General features: G+C 41.1%; 1 protein-coding gene across 1 annotated transcript in view; it reads right to left on the bottom strand.

Annotated features, from left to right (window-relative positions):
- Window positions 1-14,990, bottom strand: part of ptpn20 (protein tyrosine phosphatase non-receptor type 20) — a 29,463-nt gene extending 14,473 nt beyond the window's left edge. The window contains exons 1-29 of the mRNA XM_030772415.1: window positions 14,867-14,990; window positions 14,438-14,601; window positions 13,437-13,502; window positions 13,119-13,298; window positions 12,884-12,959; window positions 12,028-12,123; window positions 11,541-11,619; window positions 11,259-11,412; window positions 10,737-10,808; window positions 10,083-10,257; window positions 9,734-9,869; window positions 9,434-9,572; window positions 8,984-9,136; window positions 8,659-8,844; window positions 8,229-8,388; window positions 6,752-6,995; window positions 6,547-6,647; window positions 6,371-6,448; window positions 6,015-6,122; window positions 5,757-5,873; window positions 5,348-5,547; window positions 5,091-5,192; window positions 4,648-4,741; window positions 4,088-4,173; window positions 2,429-2,615; window positions 1,755-1,963; window positions 921-1,019; window positions 190-580; window positions 3-66 (exon numbers count right to left, since the gene is read on the bottom strand). Coding sequence (XP_030628275.1) covers window positions 3-66; window positions 190-580; window positions 921-1,019; window positions 1,755-1,963; window positions 2,429-2,615; window positions 4,088-4,173; window positions 4,648-4,741; window positions 5,091-5,192; window positions 5,348-5,547; window positions 5,757-5,873; window positions 6,015-6,122; window positions 6,371-6,448; window positions 6,547-6,647; window positions 6,752-6,995; window positions 8,229-8,388; window positions 8,659-8,844; window positions 8,984-9,136; window positions 9,434-9,572; window positions 9,734-9,869; window positions 10,083-10,257; window positions 10,737-10,808; window positions 11,259-11,412; window positions 11,541-11,619; window positions 12,028-12,123; window positions 12,884-12,959; window positions 13,119-13,298; window positions 13,437-13,502; window positions 14,438-14,601; window positions 14,867-14,990 — 4,040 coding nt within the window. The remainder of the gene's footprint in view (window positions 1-2; window positions 67-189; window positions 581-920; window positions 1,020-1,754; window positions 1,964-2,428; window positions 2,616-4,087; window positions 4,174-4,647; window positions 4,742-5,090; window positions 5,193-5,347; window positions 5,548-5,756; window positions 5,874-6,014; window positions 6,123-6,370; window positions 6,449-6,546; window positions 6,648-6,751; window positions 6,996-8,228; window positions 8,389-8,658; window positions 8,845-8,983; window positions 9,137-9,433; window positions 9,573-9,733; window positions 9,870-10,082; window positions 10,258-10,736; window positions 10,809-11,258; window positions 11,413-11,540; window positions 11,620-12,027; window positions 12,124-12,883; window positions 12,960-13,118; window positions 13,299-13,436; window positions 13,503-14,437; window positions 14,602-14,866) is intronic.
- Between the last annotated feature and the right edge of the window lie 7,671 nt (window positions 14,991-22,661).

Consider the following 22,661-nt stretch of genomic DNA (forward strand, 5'->3'; position numbering starts at 1 on the left):
ACCTGACGTAGGCTGAATTGTGGTTGGAGTTGGAGATGCTTTGATCTTTAAACTCTTGCTGTGCAGCTGAGACTGTATCTGCAGACACAGCTGTAGCTGTTACCGTGGCGACTGCTGCGGCTGCTGTCGTCGTAGCGACAGCTGTAGCTGTTGTTACGCTGGCAGATGTAGCCATCGTCGTGGTGACACCTGTGGCTGTTGTTGTGGTGAGAGCCGTCGCTGGGGTGGTGCTCGCACTTGTAGTTGTTGTCATGGTGGTATTAGCCACTGATGTAGTTGTAATGAGGCCTGTGGCTTCCCCCTCAACCTCTTCCTCCTGTTCCCCAGATTCACTACTTGATTTAGGTGACGGAGGTGATGGAGGGGTGGAAGGGGTGGATGGAGTTTCACCCTCCTGTGGATGGTTCATGCTCTGGTTGTTGACCTGGACCTCTTCAGTTCTCTCCAGGGAACACAGTCTCTTGGAGCTCCTCTCCAGGGATCTCAGCTTGAGGAGCTCAGAGAATTCTGCAGAGATGTGTCCTGCTCTCATGTCCAGGGATTTAGACCTCACTTCACGCGCGTGTGACAAAGCAATGTTCTGTCAAAAAGGTAGGTCCACAAAAGGTTTTAATGAGAAAACATGACTGATCCAGCGAATTTGAGACAAACCAATGATATGCGTATTAATCTATAAGGTAAAACATAACTACTTTGACCCCTGACCAAAAACAACACTCAGACTTTTCACAATAATTCAAAATAAAGGATTCTCTGCCTTAGGACTTCAGTTGAGTTACTGAATACCTACATTATTGAAGGTATTTATACCTACTACAGCTGGGATGCAGCAATTGACAAGTTTAAGTGAACAACTGAAAACTCCCAAACAGAGTTCAAATAAACCGAGTTCCTTTAACCCAGTGCCTGTAAGGTCTTACCAGTGCAGTGGCGTCCATGAGTGGGAGAGCACCTGGAGCAGGTCTGCAAAGAGTCAGCCTGACCTCTAATGGAGAGTCCCGCAGCAGGTTCAAAACCCTCTGTCAGGGACAGAAAAGAATGCCCCCTTCAATGAATTGCTTTTGTCAGACAGGCACAATCCCGTGCTCCAGGAGATTAGAACAGTCAGGAGAAATGAGATAATCTAGATTATAAAAATTCCAGATTATCTCATTTCTTTATTCCTCTCCATTTTTCAGCCAATCTCACGGAGAAAATGTTTCCGCTCGATGTTTTCTTTGGACGTGAGACTTCGTTTTGTTGTTGTTGCTTTTTTTTTTGTTTTGTTTTTTTTTGTTTTGGCAATCACAGACAAACGAAAAAAATACCACGAAATCTAACATTTTGTAAACCAGTTTCCCAGTTACCTCGTCATGTTGAATTCTCCGAAACGAGGTACTTTCTGATGAATAAACGTCTTAACTCTGACGCACCATGGTGCCGTTTAACAAGCACCGGTTAACTAAGTCTGACACTGCTTTTGCAAACAAGTTAATCCTGCACACCTGCCAGCAGGTGTCCGCTGTGAAAGCCACATCTTCTTCCAGGACGCCGGCCAAGTCTAACTTATAACTTCGTATGCACATATCGAAAAAACGACTGACTGGAAAACACGAATTTCCAATCGTTTGTGTCTTGTTGAAAAGCGCTCTCATGGAGCAGACATTAAAAATCAAGAATATGTTTCTAAAAGCATGTAACAAGTTGCACTGATGGATGAGAATGTGTCGCCTTTCCCCATGAGGGCGGGGCTTTTATGACTGGCTGATATGTACCTGATAGGATAGGCCTTTGACAGTCTCCCCATTGATGGCAAGGATCACATCCCCTTCCCGGATCAGGCCGGACTGGTCAGCTGGCTGCCCAGAGAAGAGCCTCTTAATGCGGACCAAGCTCCCCTCGTCTGGAGGCAGTGGTTCAGTGATCAGGAAACTAAAGCCCAGGCCACTGAGACTCTTCTTCAGTGTTACCTGGATAGTGTTGTCTGTCAGGGAGAGATGATGCTTCATTAACACTTAAATACTATATTAACATATATTACTACCTTACTGTGGCATTTCTTGGAGAATTTCTGAATGATAGTGAAGTCTTCTTTAGTCTTTATATTAACGGGGACCATCTTAAAAAGTCACATGCTAAACGGTCATTTTTGAATTTGTTTAAAACATCATATGTCAGTTGTTTCAGATGTGATATGTCAAATGTCAATTTTAAATTTGTCATAAGATTCAAATGTTTCTCATCAAGGTAAACATGAAGAAAAAGGGCAGAGCTGAGAGAGATGTGAGTGAAATGTGTCTACATCGCCTTTCATGTAAATCTGTTTCCAGTGTTTGACGGCAGGCACACATGCAATGCCCATGTGGCAGCTAGCACAGTGTTACTGTCAGATTAATTTGAAATGTTTCACTACACCCCCCCCCCCCCCGTCTCTTTTCTCTAGTCTTACCATCTGACACAAAGCTGTAGTCCTTGGCCTTGACAGACAAGGACGTTTCCACGGCAACCTCTTCCCTCAGGGGGGAGGTGCAGTGAGTGTTCTGGAATGAGCGAGATCTCTGCCTCTCCATGGTGGAGGAGGCGCTGGAGGTCTCCAAGACAACCGGGGACTCTCTTTCCAACAGCAAACTAACCACCTGAAACATAAAACATAAAACACATTTCAGTTTATTAGCATCAGAGAGGAAAAAATGCAGAAAGTACACCGATGACTGTTGAAAATATTTACAAGAGATCAACCACATATTAGCCATACTTTTATAGCCGCATATTTTTTAGAGTAACAATTTCGACACGTGGAGTATATTGGGATAGATTTTGTATTTTGTCCATGTACAAGGGTAAGATTAGTTTGAGAAGAGTGACTAGTTTGTTTACCAAGGATGTCTATTCAAATCTATGTAATTTCTACTCCATGCATTTGGTTGACAGGAATTGTGTAATGCATTAATGAGACACTGTGATTTGGGCCAGGTTTGGAGCCGTGCTAATCTTCTGACACAGTGTTTTCGCTCCTGCGGTGAGCAGAGATCACGGTGTTGTGACAGCCAGCGGCTTGACGCTGAGTTGTTACCTAACAGAGTTCAGAGGCGTGGCCCTGACAAACTTCCTGTGGCATTGTGTGTCAGTGTGACTACAAACGTCAACCCGCTTTAGCGCGGGAAAATCTCATTAGCATGGACAAATATAACGGCAAATGTAAACATATGGTTCTTCTGGCGTGTGTCAGGTCTAATCCCTCTGCGTTTCTCTGTAGATGATGTCAGAAGGAAACCCAGCAAGAAACGTTGTCCCTGGAGACACAGGCTCCGCACACTTTAAAAAGAAACACGCAGCGGAGGGCCAGACAGGTAGACGTTGCTACGCTCTAGAGACAGTCTGACCTTGAGCGTGCCCTTGCTAAAACGCCAGTGACTAATGCAGCCATCCTCTCCGTACGTCACCAGAGATCACATTAAAATGGATGCTCTTTACAAGTTTAAACTATCAGCAGATTACTCGTGAGAGGCGTGCTACACCAAAGGGCCATTCCTGACAGGACCAATATATAGCCCGGGGTATCGGAGACTGCTGAGACAGGATATACCTCCTTTGGGTTTGTCCAAGCCATAAACCCTTACTTCTGGAACATACCATTCTTAAACAATTAGTGAAGCTCTAGAGATTTTCACCCCTACCTCCAGATCTGAGTCTAAAAGGATTGTAACTTCACATTTTGAATAGAAAGAGTGATTTTTGTATATCTTGCTACACAGTTAAATTGGATATTACTTGATTGCAATGGGGGAAAGAATGACTTTTTTCTCCTTTCAGATTCAGTGGCATTCTGTGTCACTAAACTCCATTCAATACGCATAATAATCAGTCAGGGCTCAAAATATTTCAGCAACATTTGTAATTTACACACACTTTCTAATTTCATTTGTTTAAATACCTTTAATGATGGTAAAATAAGCTATGTTACTGATGGCGATATGGTTAGTGTGTGTGTGTGTGTGCGTACATGTGTGTCTGTCTGAATTTGTGTGTGTGTGTGTGTGTGTTGTGTGCACATGTGTGTGTGTGAATGTGTTTGTGTGTGCGTGTGCGTGTGTGAGTGTGTGCGTACCTCCCCAGTTTTCTTCAGACACTCCACGGCCTGCCGGTGGGTGACACCCCGCAGGTTAGAGCCATCCACTTCCAGCAGCCTGTCACCTGTCATACAAATAATGTATCATCAATCTGCCAAAGCCAATCACAGCTCTGTATGTTACAGCTCATTAGCATATGCAACACGGAGCATGAACATCAATTCACTGAAGCAACACAGACAGCTGACAGCTGACAGCTGACAGCTTACAAAACAGCTGTTTCCAAACTCACTTATGTCATCTTAAAGGTCAACTTATGTCAGCATAAAGTTATGAAATTCTACGTCGAAAACTTCACAGCTTTTTTTCTTTGTTTTTTTTTTTTTGAGTCAGCTAAACCTTTGGGTCAACATTTCAGCTGATTTTGACTAAATAAAAAAAAAAAGAAAAAAAAAAAGCTGAGATCATTTTAATTTCACCAGACTTTTCATTCTTGTCACACTATTAAAATAGCACAGCACAGGCACTTTTCACACAAGTATTTGAACGATACATAAAGTGTCTTTCAGAGACACCAGAGGACCAAACGTCTACTTACCAATCTGTATACGGCCATCCAGTTCTGCAGCTCCGCCCACCACCAGGCTCTTAATGTAGATCCCTCCATAACGTACGTTTGTATTGATTCCTCCCTAGCAGTAAACAAGCCACAAGAGATGGCCGGTCAAAACAGAGACAAATTTAAAGCAGTTTACCCTTATCATTCACTTCACAATATCAATGTCAAAAATGTGCGAGCGTTACAGCTTTCGTTTTTTTAGCCATGCTAATCTGTCGGTTAGTCTGTGAGCCACGCGTCACCCTTACAAAGATCTTAACTACATTAAAATCTTATTTTTCAGTTAGCCTTTATCCATGTGTGTCCAGTTAAACACAAATGTGTTCTCTGTTCTCAGCCGACAACAAGATGTTACACGTCTTTCTGAAACATTCTGCGAAAGAGTCATAACTCCTAATTGGGAGAAATTAACAGTGACTTACGGCGACGCTAATTCCAAGACTTCCATTAACCTTCTTAAGCTCTACATACACAAGCTCAGCAGGGTTCAGACTGGAGAAAGACAGAGACCTGGAACACGCGTCCTGAACAGGGGAAACAGGAAAAGTCAAACGTTAATCCCACGCGGTTATACCATTATCCAGTCAAAGAATGGTCGTTTTCCAATGGTCATTCTTTTTTTTCAGTTTTTTAAATGATCGCAGATTCAAGGTTGTCTGAAGTGATATACCTGAGATGCCTGCGTATCCAGAACGCGGACTACAGGAATGGGTATTTTTCTGCCGGCTTTAGGGGTCATGATGTTGCTCAGGGCTTCTTCCAGTTCCTCCATCAGAGGCCTGTACTCTGTGCTCAGCGTGGTCTGAGAGTCAAAACTTCTCTCCAGCATTGTCCCCAAGACGCTGGGAGCCAAGGAACTTTTGCTATCCCTTAAACCTTCTGCTTTTGAGAAAAATATAGAGATGGAGAGCAGGAATTAAAATACATAGTCTTGTATTGAGACTAATATCTAATAACTTCAATAACTCTAATAACCAACTTTAAATTTCAATGAGAGAATGAGCTGCACTGTGTCATAATGTGAAAATGATTAGATTTCGCTGCAGGAATGTGACGTTTTAAGAGGGTGATCTGGTGATCCAGCGTACGTTTGGGTTGGGAGACGATTAGTTCCACCTCATCTGGACTGTTCTGTAAAATGGCGGCGGCTGCACTGAACGTCACCCCCTCGAGACTGATCTTGTTGAGAGAGATCAGGCGTCCCCCTAAAAGAAAAAAAAAAAACAAAAAAACAACAAAAACAAGAGGCTGAGTCTCTCTCCCTCTCTCTCTTTCTCTCTCTCTCTTTCTGAGCGTGAGGATGTGTTTAGACGAGTGTTAAAGACGCGGCTCTTTTCTCTCAGTACCTGGCCTGATCCGTCCATCCTTATCAGCAGGTCCGTCGGGCACGACCGATGCGATGAAGATTCCCAGGTCTAATTTTCCCGTGTTGTCCTCTCCGACAATGATAAATCCTGCCGGAGTGGAAGGAATATCCATTTGATAATCAATTCATTCCCGTTATTTAATCTAACGCAAAAGTAATGCTCAGATGTATGTCCACATCTTGGCTCTCCACTTCATAACTGACCAGTAGTTTTGCATGTGTGTGCATGCAGGATTGTGTGTGTGTGTGTTTGTGTAAAACATTTGCTGACGAAGAGGGTTTTCTGAATTTAAATGTAAGTTGCTTTATGCAACATCCCATTGATTCGTTCCTTACCAAAACCAAACTTAGGATCCTTTTTCAGAGTGACACAGATGATTTCTCTCTCAGGGGGTGATCGAACGGGCGTGTCTACTGCACAGATCACAGAAAAACACAGAACATCAGTGTCTTTGTTCTTAGAGTACGTCAGTCATCTTTAACAACAACTCTTAACGACATCCATTCTTTACCTCGTATGGATGAAGAGGTGGAGTGGGCCTCTGAATCTTGCTTTTGCAAAGAGATGTTGGACACAACGCGATAAATTGGAGAACTGAACGCCTCTGTAGGGCTGAAAGGACAAAGAGTCAAAATTAAACTTATGGAAACTGAAAACATACGAGGCTTTTTTTTGTTTGAGTTAGCGTCAGTGAGACGTTGCTGGTATAGAATCACCTGCAGTTCTGGTTCTGTTCTTTAAGCTCACTCAGCGCTCGCGGCTCTGGTATCTCTCTCAGCTCTCGCTGCTGTCGTAGCCGAGCCTCGATATTCGCCGACAGGTCGTCGCACGACTTGCTCATGGAGTTGTTTCGTAAAGCGTTCAAACCGACAGTGTTGAGTACGGTCTCAGAACAAGACAGTCTCTTCATCTGGTTATGTTGAGATTGACAAATGGAGGTGTACTTTGCTATGTTGTCATCTGGAGCAAAATAAATCAATGAATTAAATTCCACTTTAATGACAGGTACTCGGGTATTAACTGACCAGTTAGTAGCTGAAGTTATGTTTCTTTAGCTGTATTGCATTTGAATACAATGAGGGTTAAATTAAGTGTCCAATGTCAATGTCAAAATCTTGGTTACTTCAGCTCAAGCTTTGTGTTCGTTTAACTCAAAGTAATCAGAACATATCAGCCATACATGAAAACTGAGGGCATTTGTATTATCCCAGTCTGGATCGGAGTGGAACGACATAAACTGATATGACAGTGAACGCTAGTGAATTTGATGTGTAGATATGACAGTGAACACTAGTGAATTTGATGTGTAGCGGTGACAGGGAACACTAATGAATTTGATGTGTAGTGGTGACAGTGAGCACAGGTGCATTTGATGTGTAGATATAACAGTGAACACTTGTGAATTTGATGTGCAGCTGTGACAGGGAACACTAGTGAATTTGATGTGTAGTGGTGACAGTGAACATTAGTGATATTAATGTGTAGATATGAAAGTGAAAACTAGTGAATTTGATGTATAGCGGTGACAGGGAACACTAGTGAATTTGATGTATACTGGTGACAGGGAACACTAGTGAATTTGATGTATAGCAGTGACAGGGAACACTAGTGAATTTGATGTGTAGCAGTGACAGGGAACACTAGTGAATTTGTGTAGCGGTGACAGGGAACACTAGTGAATATGCTGTGTAGCGGTGACAGGGAGCACTAGTAAATTTGATGTGTAGATATAACAGTGAACACTAGTGAATTTAATGTGTAGCGGTGACAGGGTACACTAGTGAATTTGATGTGTAGTGGTGACAGTGAACACTAGTGAATTTGATGTGTAGCGGTGACAGGGAGCACTAGTGAATTTGATGTGTAGCGGTGACAGGGAACATTAGTGATATTAATGTGTAGATATGACAGTGAAAAGTAGTTAATTTGATGTGTAGTGGTGACAATGAACACTAGTGAATTTGATGTGTAGCTGTGACAGGGAGCACTAGTGAATTTGATGTGTAGCAGTGACAGGGAACATTAGTGATATTAATGTGTAGATATGACAGTGAAAAGTAGTTAATTTGATGTGTAGCGGTGACAATGAACACTAGTGAATTTGGTGTGTAGCAGTGACAGTGAACACTCATGAATATGCTGTGTGGCTATGCCAGTGACAGTGGTGTAAGAGAAGAGAGAACTGCCACTCACCTGAGGCCAGACAGTAAGTGAGCTGTCGGGAGGTCATCTCGCTGTGGAACTTGTGTTGAGCAGAGCAGAGGTTCAGCAGGTACTGGGCAATCTTTGAGCTCTCTGTTACAAAGGTGTGTTTTTTCCCACTCGGCCCACATTCTATAGTCAGCTTACGTCGCTGTGGGACGAACAGGGACAGAGGAGTGTGCGCAGAACTTAAAATGACAGACTTCGAAGACATCCCAATAACATCTTCACAGGTTTTAATTCAGATGTGATATGTTTGAGGAATATGAGGAATATAATCACACAAATAGTTCCATTCCATCATGCCAAATTTTTTTTTTTTTTTTTTTGGTACAAATGTCTCATTTTTCAACACCACTCAAAGTGATTGGCAAACAGTCATAGCTGTCAAACAAAACTAAGAGGATTTGGTTTCACTTACAGCTGTCGATATGCTGTCCGTTTCAGACCACTGGAACCTGCGGCAGAATATGCGGGAGTGATTTTTCACTTCATAAACCACGATTCCTTTGGCACAAATTCCCAACACCAGCTCCCCAATGACAGACTTCTTCTCTCGAGCTACTCGATGAAACAGCACCCCGTACTCTGGCAACTGCTGAGTGATCTGAAAGAAATGAAATCGCAGAGATAGTTCAATATAATAACGCGTTAAAGATTTCCAGTAACGATTTCTTTTCCTTTCGGTCATAGTGAAGTGTCTCTGTAGGGGGTTCCTGGCCTTAGCCACAGGCCAATCAAATCACCTTTAGGAACTCCAGCTCAGCCTCCTCTGGAAGCAAGTGGGCATTATTGGCATGTAATCTTGGCAAATCCTCCCTTAGGCAGGGCAAGGCCATTTTCTCCATCGCTCTCTTAGAAATATAGTGCTCAATCTGAAAATAATTCTTTCCATATACCTACAGAAAAAAAAAAAGATAAAAATGTGACATATGACAAACTTGTTCTCGGAGAGTCCTTAACCTGATACATTAATACAATGACAATGTAGGTCTGATATAAAACAAAACAAATAATCATCATCATCATCAACATCATCATCAACATCAACAACAACAACAACAACAACAACAACAACAACAACAACAACAACAACAACAACAAAAGCATCTTATTATTTATTGGTTTAGCTTATTGCTGACATACTAATTGGCTTGGCAACACTGATTTAATATTTAGTGGTGGGTTTGTTTTACCTCAGGCATGTAGTCCCCAAACTCTGCCTGAAGTGCGAGAGCAGCAAGAAATAGGGCAGTCTCCTCATTGCAGTGTAACCTGTCCTCCAGAATGTCCTTCCTCGTCTGAAGATAGTACTGGTGGCGGGTGAGTCTGTGCCTTCAGAGTGAAGGGCAAACAGAGAGAACACATTATCCAAAACCGCCAAAGAGATTTTTACTCTTTCATCCTGTCAGTGCAATAAGCAAATGTTCATCTTTAAGTGAAAGAGAAGGATAAGGAAATGTGTTAAAGAAAAAAATAAGGAATAAAAAACTTACAAAATGAAAGAGATATCGTCGGGAAAAAATTTGACACGTAGAAACAGCGTGAACGTAACAGATCCTAATTTCTTCCAAGTGTCGGGGGCAACTTTTGAAATCTTCGTTTCAGGATCCAGAAAGAAAAATTCATCGTCTACAATAAAAACATGTCATATAAGTGGCAGCTCACATTTACAATGGTAATCTGTAATACAGTAAACATTTTACCTCAGCATATATATATATATATATATATATATATATATATATATGCCTGACTTCAGTCAGAATATATAATTGATTATAAAAGGACGTTCTTAGAGGGACGATGGGTCAGAAATAGAGTTATCTGAGAAACATGACTCACCATCAATGAAAGCAAGGCCAAAATAAAAATGCTCCACAAGATTGGCGTGGGCCACAACCATGTCAAAGACGTCTCTCCCCCTGGACTTAATGTCACACTTCACTAACACACACTGCTCGTTCGGCATTATCACACTCACTTCCCTTTGAGATGAACATGACTTCCCTTTCTTTGACTGCATCAACAGACAGAGAGAGAGAGAGAGAGAGAGAGAGAGAGAACCGATAGATAGATAGATAGATAGATAGATAGATAGATAGATAGATAGATAGATAGATAGATAGATAGATAGATAGATGCATACACAGACAGACAGGCAGACAGACGGATAGATAGATAAGTAGAATGAATGAAACAGTTCACTGTCTACAAAATTGGAAATTTGTCCTCATAAAAAACGCGTAACACGTAAGGCGTCACATTAAGGTACAAAAACACAGTTATGAGCATCGACAGGGGGCATAGCAATCAGTGCATATTAAATTGGAGGAAAATATATTTAAGCGACAATTACAGCAGCATTGTATATTTGACACATCTGAATTATATATACACAAGAACAGTTACGTAAGAGTACTGTTTGCTTTAAATCTCCTGGTATGCATGCTAAAACAATGAGAGGCATAAAGATAGAAGTCATGAAGTCATGTTTACCACTATAGATCCAGGCAACTCTAGAATAATCTGAGGTTCTTCAATCATCTTTGTAAACTCTGGTCCAAGACTCTAAAAATGAAAAAAGAAAATCATTCCAGACAGAGAATGACTAAAACATAATGTTAGAAAATTGGAAGGTACTAGAAGTAGATCGCAATGTCCCTGACTATATGTGGCAAAGTCAGATCCAGTTGTACATTGCACCAACTACCCTGGTTTAAAGTGCGCAGGATGTCCGAGAGAGAGAGAGAGACAGAGAAGAGAGAGAGAGAGAGAGAGAGAGAGAGAGAGAGAGGGAGAGAGAGTGAGAGAGAAAGAGAGAGAGAGAGAGAGAGAGAGAGAGGGAGAGAGAGTGAGAGAGAGAGAGAGAGAGGGAGAGAGAGTGAGAGAGAGAGAGAGAGAGAGAGAGAGAGATACAGAGAGAGAGAGAGAGAGAGAGATACAGAGAGAGAGAGAGAGAGAGAAAGAGAGAGAGAGAGAGAGAGAGAGAGATACAGAGAGAGAGAGAGAGCAGAGTACCTTTGTTTTCCTCTGCGCGAGGCTAGCGCTTGATTCACTGACTGTGATGGAGAGACTCTGAGGTTTAGGGTCGTCCTTGTGAGGAGCGTTGAGGTGTTGACTCCGGGACAGCCAGCTACTATTACTGCCTCTGTGATGAGCCCCCCGTGGAATTCTGGGATGCCATGAGAAAAGTAAACTCAGTCAGACACTGCTGCTCCGTCCACATCTCAAAAGCCAACGATGACGATGTCCGCCGACGTAACTGTGTCGCAGCGCAACGATCAATGGTCGGTGCTTTACCTGTTTGGGATGCCCTGGAAAGACGGCGATTGGGTGGTTCTGTTCTTCAGGGACCAGCTTTTCTGCTGCTGTATGCTGGCTGCAAAACAAAGTTCCAACATGATGCTAAACATAGTCACCCTCAAATGCAATGAAATATTAAATACAATTAAATAAATGATATATACAACTTCAACAATGAGGATGGCTCAAAACAAACAATGAAAAAAAAAAAAAACAACAGCAAACAATAAATAAACACAACAGTCACACCATGGGAGGTTTATACATTCAGTACTAAATTCTATATCTGTAATACACCGTTTACTTACATGAAACACAGCTTAATATTTGTAATTTAACATTAATAAGATATACACAGTGGCATGACCACACATCTCACCTATAAAACTCTCCTGTGAAGAGTTATAAACAATAGTATACAAACTGCATAAAACACTGGTAAAAAAATAAATAAATAAAACAATAGTTTAAAAGGAAAGCATACCTGGCTTACTATCTGAGTCCAGGGAAAGTCTGCGGGTCTGGGTCTCTTCTGTGGTTGCACTCCCTTCAGCGTAACCAGGGTACGGTCCACGTTTCCCTTTCCGCAGCAGGGGATTGGACAGAGTCGAGACTGGACTGTTAGTTATTGCAGCAAAGTGCAGTGTGCCAAAACGGGATATACTACGCAGCAGAAACCTCAGGTAAGACCTTTGGACGGGTTCCAGACGAGAGAGGGGGCATGCAGTGTGCTGCACAGCTTTTACGTTTACAGGGCGCTTACATGGTTTCAGAGGAGCGTAATCTTATGCTCAGTTTAGGTTAAACCCTTAATCCTATTCCAAGCATTATTTTGTCACTGAAGACTGTGGTCCTCTCTTACGCACACACTAGCCAGTTCTGAAAATCTTACTCATCTGTCTTGGTATAAAACAAAGAAAACAGCATAATCCATTGAGTTTGTTGGGATTAACATTTTAACAGTTAGCATAGGAGATAAGGATCCGTGACGTACGGTAAAAGGAGAGAGAACGTGAGGATAAAGGAATAAAACTCTCTCATTCCGAGATATTTGGTACTAACACAACAGACATGAAACATGACTGTTGTCAACATGAAAGGAAAGAAATAACAGTGTTAGGTGAAGAAAGACATCAAATGAAATTCATGTGAGTGTTGTAAACAAGCTACTATGAATTTGACACAGAGGTGGTGCATTTGCCAGTGGCATGCTGGGACTTGTAGTAAATGCAGAACTAAATGAATTATCTTAAAAACAGTAATCCTGAGGATTATTTTGCATTAGAGCCTGCGCTATGATTTATTTACAAGACAAATATGAATAAAGACAAAGTCAGTACCATGTAATCGTTCTCTGATCATCTGAGTCCTCCCGGACAGGTGGACGGTGTTGTCCGTGAGAGATGTCTGATCAGTCTATAAAGAACACATTTCATTACTCTTTAAAAAAAAACATTTCATCACTCTCTTAAAAAAAAAAAAACATTTCTGCTGTTTATCTCGCTTCGTTCATATTTTGTAGCGATGAAAAAGTAACTGTCACAGGAAATGAATGTGTGTATTTTTGTGACTCACCTGGTTCCGGATAATGTCCTCCACCAGTTGTTTGATGACTTTGTTGGGAGGGGGTAGGACAGAGGATTTGTGGTGAGTTTCACATGCCTCCAGAATAGAGTTGAGGCTCACCCTCCGATGAGCCATGTCTTCGCACATGCTCAGAAGAAGGCAATTCAGGGAGTCACTCAACTGAATGGGCTGGAACATAACAGTGACAGTGCTTCAGTTCTGATGACATCACTCATCAGAATATACACAACATCATCTTCATGTTGTTTTACGTCTCACTTGAACATTGTAATATTTTCTTCATTAAAAAAAGAGAGAGGCACACACCTGATTTTGAGGAATGTTATAATCGACTGACCAGTAGAGAGTCATGCCAAGAGAGTATACAGTCACCTGAGAGGCGTCGCAGACACACACACGCACGCACACGCACACACACACACACACAAACACAAACATGCATGCATGCACGCATGCACGCGCACACACACACACGCACACACACACACATACACACACAGAGTAAGCTGAGTTGAATGTATAAAAGCAGGTATTTCCAAACCATACTACAAAATGTTGCTGTGTGATAAAACTAACGACAAAGTGCTAAATTTGAATTGTATTTTAAAAATGGCATGCAGTCTTCCAAGTTTATTTGCCATATGTCACTGTATATTTCATAACAATGTGCTGTGTATTTCTGATTTTACCTAATGTGAAAATCTTGGAGAGTTGTTATTGCATTAACACAGGCAGGATGTAAAGGTCCGAGAGTTGTGTAGAGGCGCGATAGTGCCGGGGACATTCCCCTTTGTCACCACTAGATGGCAGACTATCTGCCTCAGATGCACTCTGCGTGTCTTAAAGGGGAATTTCCCTCAGCACCCAAGGCATGTCATTGTGCTGGATTAGTTTTTCAGTGCTGAACTTTGGCTCTGGTAGTCTGGATTATACAGCAGATTCCCCTCAGCCCGTGACTTGCAGGAGGAACCAGGATCTAGCAAGTTCTGAACCTGACAATATCTCTGTTATCAGTACTTTTCACTAAAATCCCTATCACAGCCCCAAACAGATTTACCAGACACGATGCATAAATTAGTAACACTTATCGTAGACATTATCAGACATTATTATTATCAAATGTTTGGTGAAACACATAAGGTACTGGGTCAGCGTAAAGTGTAGCCTAGTCACTATCTAGCAATGTCTGTTGTTCAAAGAACATTTTAACAAACTGTTGCACACGAGAGCAAAACTACATTAATGAGTTGAGTTGAGGCAGCTCAATCTATCCTGTGAGTGAGGCTGCAGCCTGTCAAATGACTGACCTTTTCCATGGCCAGTTTGGTGGTGATGGTACGACCTTGCAGCATCTCTGGAGCAGTGAAGGTCGACACCTCGTCTGTCATGGCACAGTTTTTAAACGCCAGCATACCGGTCGCAGACAGGAGGAGTGACGCAGGGCTTATAACGTTGCAAATGTTATTGTGACCTAAAAATAATAATAATAATAATAATAATAATAATAATAATAATAAAAAAAAAGAAAAAAACACAATATTCACTTCCTTCAATGAGTCAGCCACTCTTACCTCAAGAGACATTATAAGTGTGGGGTGAATGACGCAGTTTGTGGATGTCTAGCATTATCTAATAGTTTGGTATGTACATATTCATGCTGGCGCAGGCTAAACACAACATGACTCAGCCAATCGCTAGCCTAGCCGCAGATGACGAGAACCGGATCTATTTGGTACCTCTGTAGGAGATGTCCAGGAGTGTTTCTGCAGAACCTAGCAACAGGGACCAGACCTCATCCTCCTCTAACGGGCCCCCCCTGGCCTCCAGGACCTCGGCCAGGGTTACGAACGTACTGCTCATCCTGCAGACCCACGGGGGAGACACCTGCAGGAGCGGGGAGCAGGGAGAACGGCACGAAGGGGACAGAGGTGGAGTTAGAGTAGATGTGGGGATGTGTTCTGTGGACGGGAACAGCGTGAAACTGTTTCGCAGAGACGGGATTAGGACCTACGTTTGAAAAGCTCTTTAGTTGCCGTTCGAAATTATGACCCCCCTCGTGAATCGGTCGACTGTCAAACTGTTTTTCACTTTTCACAGTTTCAGTTTTTATGGAATACCTCCTCTATCAACTGTTGAATTTCAGCCTGCCTGAAAAGAAATCTGTCAATTGTAAATAAATACACTCAACTCAAATTTCACACAAAGCATTACATTCCACTGGAAAACTCTCTTGTAATGGCCGTTTTTGCATTCAATTAAATTTTTAATTTCTACCAGTTTATCTGTAGTGTTTGTTTTGTGTCACTTATAGCCAACTGGATTCAGCTGGCTGTAATTTTTCCCTCAGTACTGACAGCTTAAAGTATTCTTGTTAACATCTCTTCACTTGCTGTGTAATTGGCTTTTTTTACAGCACAAAGCTTTGCTGTGATGAATCTGATCTGCTCTCACAATTCTGACTGCGGCTGCCATAGCAACAGTATCATTCCATTCAGACAAACTGAGTGAGAGAGAAAATACAATTCACTACTCAATCTTCTGCGTTCATGTGTGTGCGCGTGTGTGTCCGTGTATGACTAAAGCACTGACGTTAATTACGAGACCATTTTGAGTGTTCTCTCTCTCTCTTTCTCTCTTTCTCTCTCTGCAGTTACATGGCTCAACTCTTTGATTTTGTATTCTCAGTTTCTGTCTCTTTGGCCTTACAAGAAACAGGCTGGGAGAAGTACAAAATTAAACAGTCACGGTTAACTTAATTTACGTTCCTCCCACCATGCGATCCATCTCACGTGGTCTTTTCTAAAGGGAGGTAAACATGTGGACAGGACATACAGTACAGCCTCTGACAGGAATTACATAGGCGTGGCTCCGTTACACTCGTCGACTCGCAGATCCCCTGAACTCTGTGTCGCCGGCTGCTTTTGGGATATTCACGCACAGCGCTGAACACAGATCACTTGTTATCCAACCTAAGCTTGACGTTTGATTACATTAGCGCTGCAGCTAGGCAGGGGTCCAGAGAGAACAGTACAGAACGCTCACTGTTCATCAGAAGAGCAAGCTGGAAACCGATCATGAATGATGTGAAAATTGTGTTATGATACCAGTCTTCATTTTATATTGCTTATTTCATTATGCATCACTACTGTTATTAAATTCTCCTTGTGTTAACATCCTACTGTAAATTTCAGGGACTTGAAAGGCAACTCAGCAACCATAAATAACAATAATAGTAATATTCAGTTTCCTTTCATGTTTCTGATAATAAGTCTGTAAACCTTTACTGTAAAGCTTATAGTGTACATAAAAACAACATCACAATAGAGGGTTTTTTTTTTTATGTCCATTCTCAAATGGTTTTCATGTTATTCTACCCTACTAGTAATGTTAGGCAGATTATCTTTTTACATCTGCATAAACAACATCGTTTTGATATTTACAGCATCTGAATATTTAATTTGAGCTAAGCATCTTACGTCCTGGCAGCTAAAGTAGGACAGAACCAGGTGTCCAAACGGCGAGGGCAGATCTTGGACACGGGCCAGGTCAGTAACAGTGAAAAGACTGCCCACACAGGCCTATATCTTTAACCGTCTGTGTCAAGATACAACCACAGGGTTTACTGCCAATTCTTCACTCTCTGAGTCTGCAGAAACAGAACCTCATTACTAAACTCCAGTTCCATATCTTATTTTAGGAGGGGATTGGTTATTACCACAGTAGGTCACAGTTACCAAGTGGTAAATACTATGTCTCTGTCAAGTGTTTATATGTGTGTGTGTGTGTGTGTGTGTGTGTGTGTGTGTGTGTTTCAGTTAAATGGTACTCCTCTAAACCAAAAGGGAACAGTTTCCATATCTCTAATTCTCTATCTTATTTTAGTAGATCAGTTGATTCTGCAGTAGTTGACAGGCAATCAGTGGTAAATGCTGCGTTTCTGTCAAGTGTTTATATATGTGTGTGTGTGTGTGTGTGTGTATCTGTATGTGTGTGTGTGTGTGCATAGTGCTGATTAGTTTACATGGGCGGCAGGTAAGCTCATTGCTCCATCTTGCCTTGACCTTGTTTAAAGCTCTGACCTGTATACTGTTTGTTCTGGATGGTTCTGTTGTTATGAAATGAAGATGCCTATACATACATTTCACACTTTGTCTACTAAACCCTGCATTTTGTCTCTTAGGATTCTAACATTAATCAATATCTATGAACTAAAGATGTCTGACGTTTAAACAGAATATAGACACACACAACAGGAACATGGGCTGTTTTGTGCCACTTCTAAATGCAACATTTTTATTTAAGGTAGACATGTTGAATGAAGCTCAATACCTTATTTAGTACTGTCCTCACTGGTCCTTTCAGAAAGATGGAGCATAGCATGCAGATGAAGCTATATGTATGATTGTTATAAGACAATAAGAAACTATATATTAGAGCTGTGAATCATGGTGCACTATTTGAACTCTATTAACTCTATTACTGTGTTATTATATTTAGACACTATATTTCCATATCTGTGACACTCCCTTGTACTCACAGATACTTTATAATGGAGACCACGTTACCTACTGCGAACATGATTGATATTACACAATAGCTTTGGATTATGAGTAATATGTGGATAATATATACAGGTAAAACATATTAAATAAATTACAACACAATTTCAGTTCTTATTATTGTCTATTCATGTAAGTCATTTAAAAGGGATACGGGTAATGTAAGGGGGAAAACGAGACCATATTTCAAAATTGCATAACTCATAAAGTTTTCTTCGCCCGTCATATTTAGATCGATACTAATCATGACATCATCATAGCACATCATAGCGTAAGCTGAAACTATGTTCACAAGATGAAAGCGGTGTTTTTAGTCAGGTAACAGAGCCTAGATAATGAAAAACATCTGAGTTCCTGACTTCCTGTAAGTAAAAGTGATACCACCAAAATGAGTGTCACACCATCATCGTCGCGAATAACCACAGCGTCTAAAATCATGGGTTGAGTTGTCATTCCAGTAAAAGTCACTTTTTTGGTTCTACCGTGCCTACCACTTCCTTCATACTCAAATGAGAAAAGAAACCAAAAGAAGCCACAAGACAGTGTGCCCTGTGGCTTTAAACTGAGATCAAAATTGAGATGTAACAGTGTTTAGATATATGAGAAGGAGATGTGATAGGCTTTAATTAGACTGTTTATAAATGTCTGAGTCTTTGTTCTCTGTCAGGTTCTTTCAGGTGTACGCTGCCACAAAAGGCCATTACTGGGAAGAACCGTGTGTGAACTGTAAACAAGAGATTAGCCAAAGGCCTGCTCTCTTCAACACTTCACACATCCCTAACACAAGCGCCAGACGCATACAATTTCTCCACTGTAAGGACCTAAGTCCGAAGACGCTGATAAATCTGAGATCGGGCTGTAGGAGCGAGGATTACGTTATTTAAAACTTCATTACGGTAGAAATGAAAAACAAAAACAAAAACAGGGGTGTGGCTGGGATGGAGCACAGCATGGCGTGAGAATTATCACCCTGACCTGTTAAGTGAGTTGAGGAGGAATCTAGTGTTGTAATTATAGTTTGGGCTTAATCACCTGCAAGCCTAGTGCTGCCTTTTCATGGATTTCTATACATAGCAATGATACAAGTCACACGGCAAATTCATCAATGTAATATTAAATCTGGGAGTGTATATTGTCCCACGTGACACAGCACAAACACTTCCAGTGTTAATTTCAACCCTAGAAACCCGAATCTTTTTTAAACTGTGCACCATGTGTCAGTATACAAACACTAAGTATGTAGAGATAAGCCTTTAACACATTATATTATATTATATTATATTATATTATATTATAACAACTAGGTACTTTCAGGTCTGTGGGCGGAAGACGAACACTGACAATAATAAGCGGGCAAAGAAAAGTTTTCCATATGAATGATGGAGGCCGAGTTCTTTCGTAACACAAAGCGACGTATTATAACTTCAGTCTTTGAAGAACGAGTTATAAAAATGTCAGATAAAACAAAAACTTCAACCCTAGTCCATCCACATTCCTGTCTTAATTGAATCTGTAGACACACAATGTGGCCTTTGTATAGGTTTGTTAACATGGATGTGGACATGGGGAAGAAGCATGAACTAAAGGTTTCTCAGCATAGTTTAAATAAACTGCAAATAACGGAATGGCTATCTTGCAGTGGTCTTGCTGGGAAAAAAAAGACAAGGAAAGAGAAGAAAAATCAAAACATGTTTGGCAGCAACGGTCCTACCTCACCTTTCTACATTACATTTCCCAGAGATAATCAGCCGATGAGTAAAGATTCAACATGGAAAACATGTTTAATTTCTTCTTCCTTCACAGTGTGTGAAACATCATCGTGTGTGTTCAGTGACCAACGGAGATGACTCGACACCCCAAAGTCATTACGTCTCAAAAATGTCCAGGATCAATATGCAATCGTGATCCATGATACGATAAGAGCTGAATGAGTGGGGACAAAAAAAATAATAATAATAAAATAAAACGAATTCACTTTACCTTGTTGCATTCGACGGCAGTGGGGTTTGATCTCCCCCTTATGTCCTGAAGATCTCCGGAGCTCGCTTCTAATCCTTTGGATCACAGCATGTTTCGTTTACCTTCTGTTACCAAGCAGTCGAACAGGTGACTTTATGATGCATGACTGTTACTGTAAGGCAGGAAAAAGTTATCTCACTTTACTTCAAATGCTGATGTTCCTACTTTCTACACATGGCGTGGCGATCTATCTGGCATCTCAAAACTTTTAACAAATTGGCGCTATTCTTAGACCCCAGAAGTAAGCACTCAATTGGATTAGACGAGCGCTTTGACAGGCGACAGGTCAGACTGAAGCTAGCGGGCTATAGGCATTGGGAAGATTTCTGATCACTGCGACTGACTTGCTTAATCTGTCTGACCGCTAGAGCAAGCGTTCTCTCATACTGTTTTTTGTCTTGTTTTGTTTTGCTTTTGTTTTTGTCGTAGATAGAAAATGAATAGTCATTAATGTTTGTAAGTGTCATCACATGCGATAACACCTTTTTGAGAGAGAGAGAGAGAGAGAGAGAGAGAGAGAGAGAGAAAGAGAGAGGAAAGCAGTCATATGTTGGAGAGTATCATGGTCAGCGGCGCAATTAAAACATTTTGCTTAGACCACATCAGAGAAATATTTGAGCTGATTATTATCCAGTTATTTCTGGCAGGAAAATCGAGTTGTGTTGCTTGGATGCAGACACACTTTTGTTCTGATCTCCTAAAATCACATAAACTTGATTTTAATGTGTGTGCAATTATTTAGACGCTAAGAGTTCAGTTATAATAATAATAAAAGTAATAATAATAATAATAATAACACATTTCACAGTATATTTAAACTAGGCCTACTTTACATAGGTTGATCACATATAGTAAAATATTATTTTAGGTCTGACAGTATTTTTTCATTATTATGTTACTTACTTTGCGATGAGAGCTCTACAAAAAGTGTCTTATGTCATCATAAGATAGATAGATAGATAGATAGATAGATAGATAGATAGATAGATGATGTGGGCTGAAATTGCTAGGAGTCATCAGAACTGTGCCACGGAAGCGCGGAGATTACGTGACGTAGAGCGCATGTCGGTTGCAGCGCAAGCGGGGCCTGCCAGTGGAAGTAAGCGTTATACGTGAGGTGAGGTCATGTTTTTCGATCTGAACAACAGAATAGCTGCGGTAAATTATCGTTAACAGATCAACAGCACGTGTCTTTAGATGGTGTAATCTGAAGTGAATTGAGGATAGGAGGGAATCACTTTCAGTTCATTCACAGGAGGTAAGCAAACATTTTAGTGCTGTTTAAAACATGGCATTGTTAGCTGTGGGGGAGGGTTGCATACAACATATAGCTGGCTTGGTCTCAGTGATTTATAAATGTCACAGTCTTCCAACTTTCAGTGTCTTCAGATACATTTTTAGACCGTTTGTTAGGATTTTATAATTACATGTTTCGCTACATTGGTTGAGGCTAGTAAGGGGTTACATGAGTTTGGATCATTCGATGATCTTACATATTATAGACATGTTGATAAGCACGAAGCTACGATTCCAGGGTTTGGACTCTAGAATATTGACAATCTGATGTGACATACAGTAGGCTTCTATTCGTGAATAAATGAGTTAATGTCGACGTATGTCAGCTTTTTCCCAAATGTTACCCCCCTCTTCCATTCGTGAAAGGGGAGAAGGTGCTGGACCATCAAGGTTATGTTGCCAGCTAACGTAGCGCTTACCTCCACAATAAAAGCGGCGAAGACTGATTATTTAAATTATTCTAACTTCACTCTCTCTACGAGTGCTCCAGGGCTCCCCTGAACTGAAAGGGAACAGAGTGTTTTGCTGCGGTTTAAGAAGACCGTTACTGGAATATTAGGTACGATCAGTTGGTGGCCAGTCAGTGCACGATATAAATTGTGCTCAGGTATACAGGAGCCATTTAAATAAACGTTCGAGATTGTTTCTTGGCGCAAGAGTCATTTCAGTGGACTAAAGATGACATAGGTCGCTTTCTGAATGGTTTTGATGTTATAGTCGGTCAGAGTCGTGTTCAGGTGTTAACATGTTAACAAGTTGACAGCTATTTGCTCCACGATAGTGTTATTCGATAAATTCCTTCTGGAATGGTAACGTGTAAAACGGGACCCACAGCAGAATGCTTTTCTTCAAGATCTGCGAAGCAAATCGACGTGGTATTCTGGCGATATTTTGTAATCCAAACCTTGTGCTATACACGACATGCTTACATACGTCTTGATACATATTGTATGAATAGTTTCACATAGCAGTGACGGCAAGCACCTGCCCATGTTAACTTGCCTTATGCATCTCATATTCAAATATAGGCCTAAATCTCACATGTCAGTTTCAAAGTTTTGATGCAGTATGTTTTTGTTTGTTTGTTTGTTTGTTTATGTCTTCTACTGCTGATTTGTTTAGAGTTGGTCAATAGTAGCGAAACCAATCTTCAAAATGTGTACAGTGCTCCTCACACTGTGTTATCCACTGATTATAACACATTCTTCGTTTTTTTAGGAGCATTTTGAACGGTTTAACATTATACATGCTGAAAAATATAGGGCACGTACTAAATCCGTCGTAATTGGCGTAGAACTAAGCCTTTTCAGACGCATCTATTGTCATATTTCCCAGGGTGCGGTTTTGAGACCACAAAGGTGAATATGAATGTGTCTTTCATTATTCGCAATGGGGAAAAAAAGTGTGTATAAGGGGGGGGCTTTTTAGCATCTTAGCTAACAAAGGACGGGATGAGTTCTAATACGTGGACCGGAAAAAAAAGAGTCAACAGTGTTTAGGTGTGCTTTGCAAACAAACCAAACGTTGATTAAAGTATGGGCTAATTAAAGACATACTCGCTGTATAATTAACTCGGTGATCATAATCATTGCCTCCATAGTATTATCTGCCGTGTGAATTAAACGTTTAATCAGTGGCTTAATTATTCTGGGGATCA

Source organism: Chanos chanos, chromosome 4, assembly GCF_902362185.1.
Source record: "Chanos chanos chromosome 4, fChaCha1.1, whole genome shotgun sequence".
NCBI classification, from domain to species: domain Eukaryota; kingdom Metazoa; phylum Chordata; class Actinopteri; order Gonorynchiformes; family Chanidae; genus Chanos; species Chanos chanos.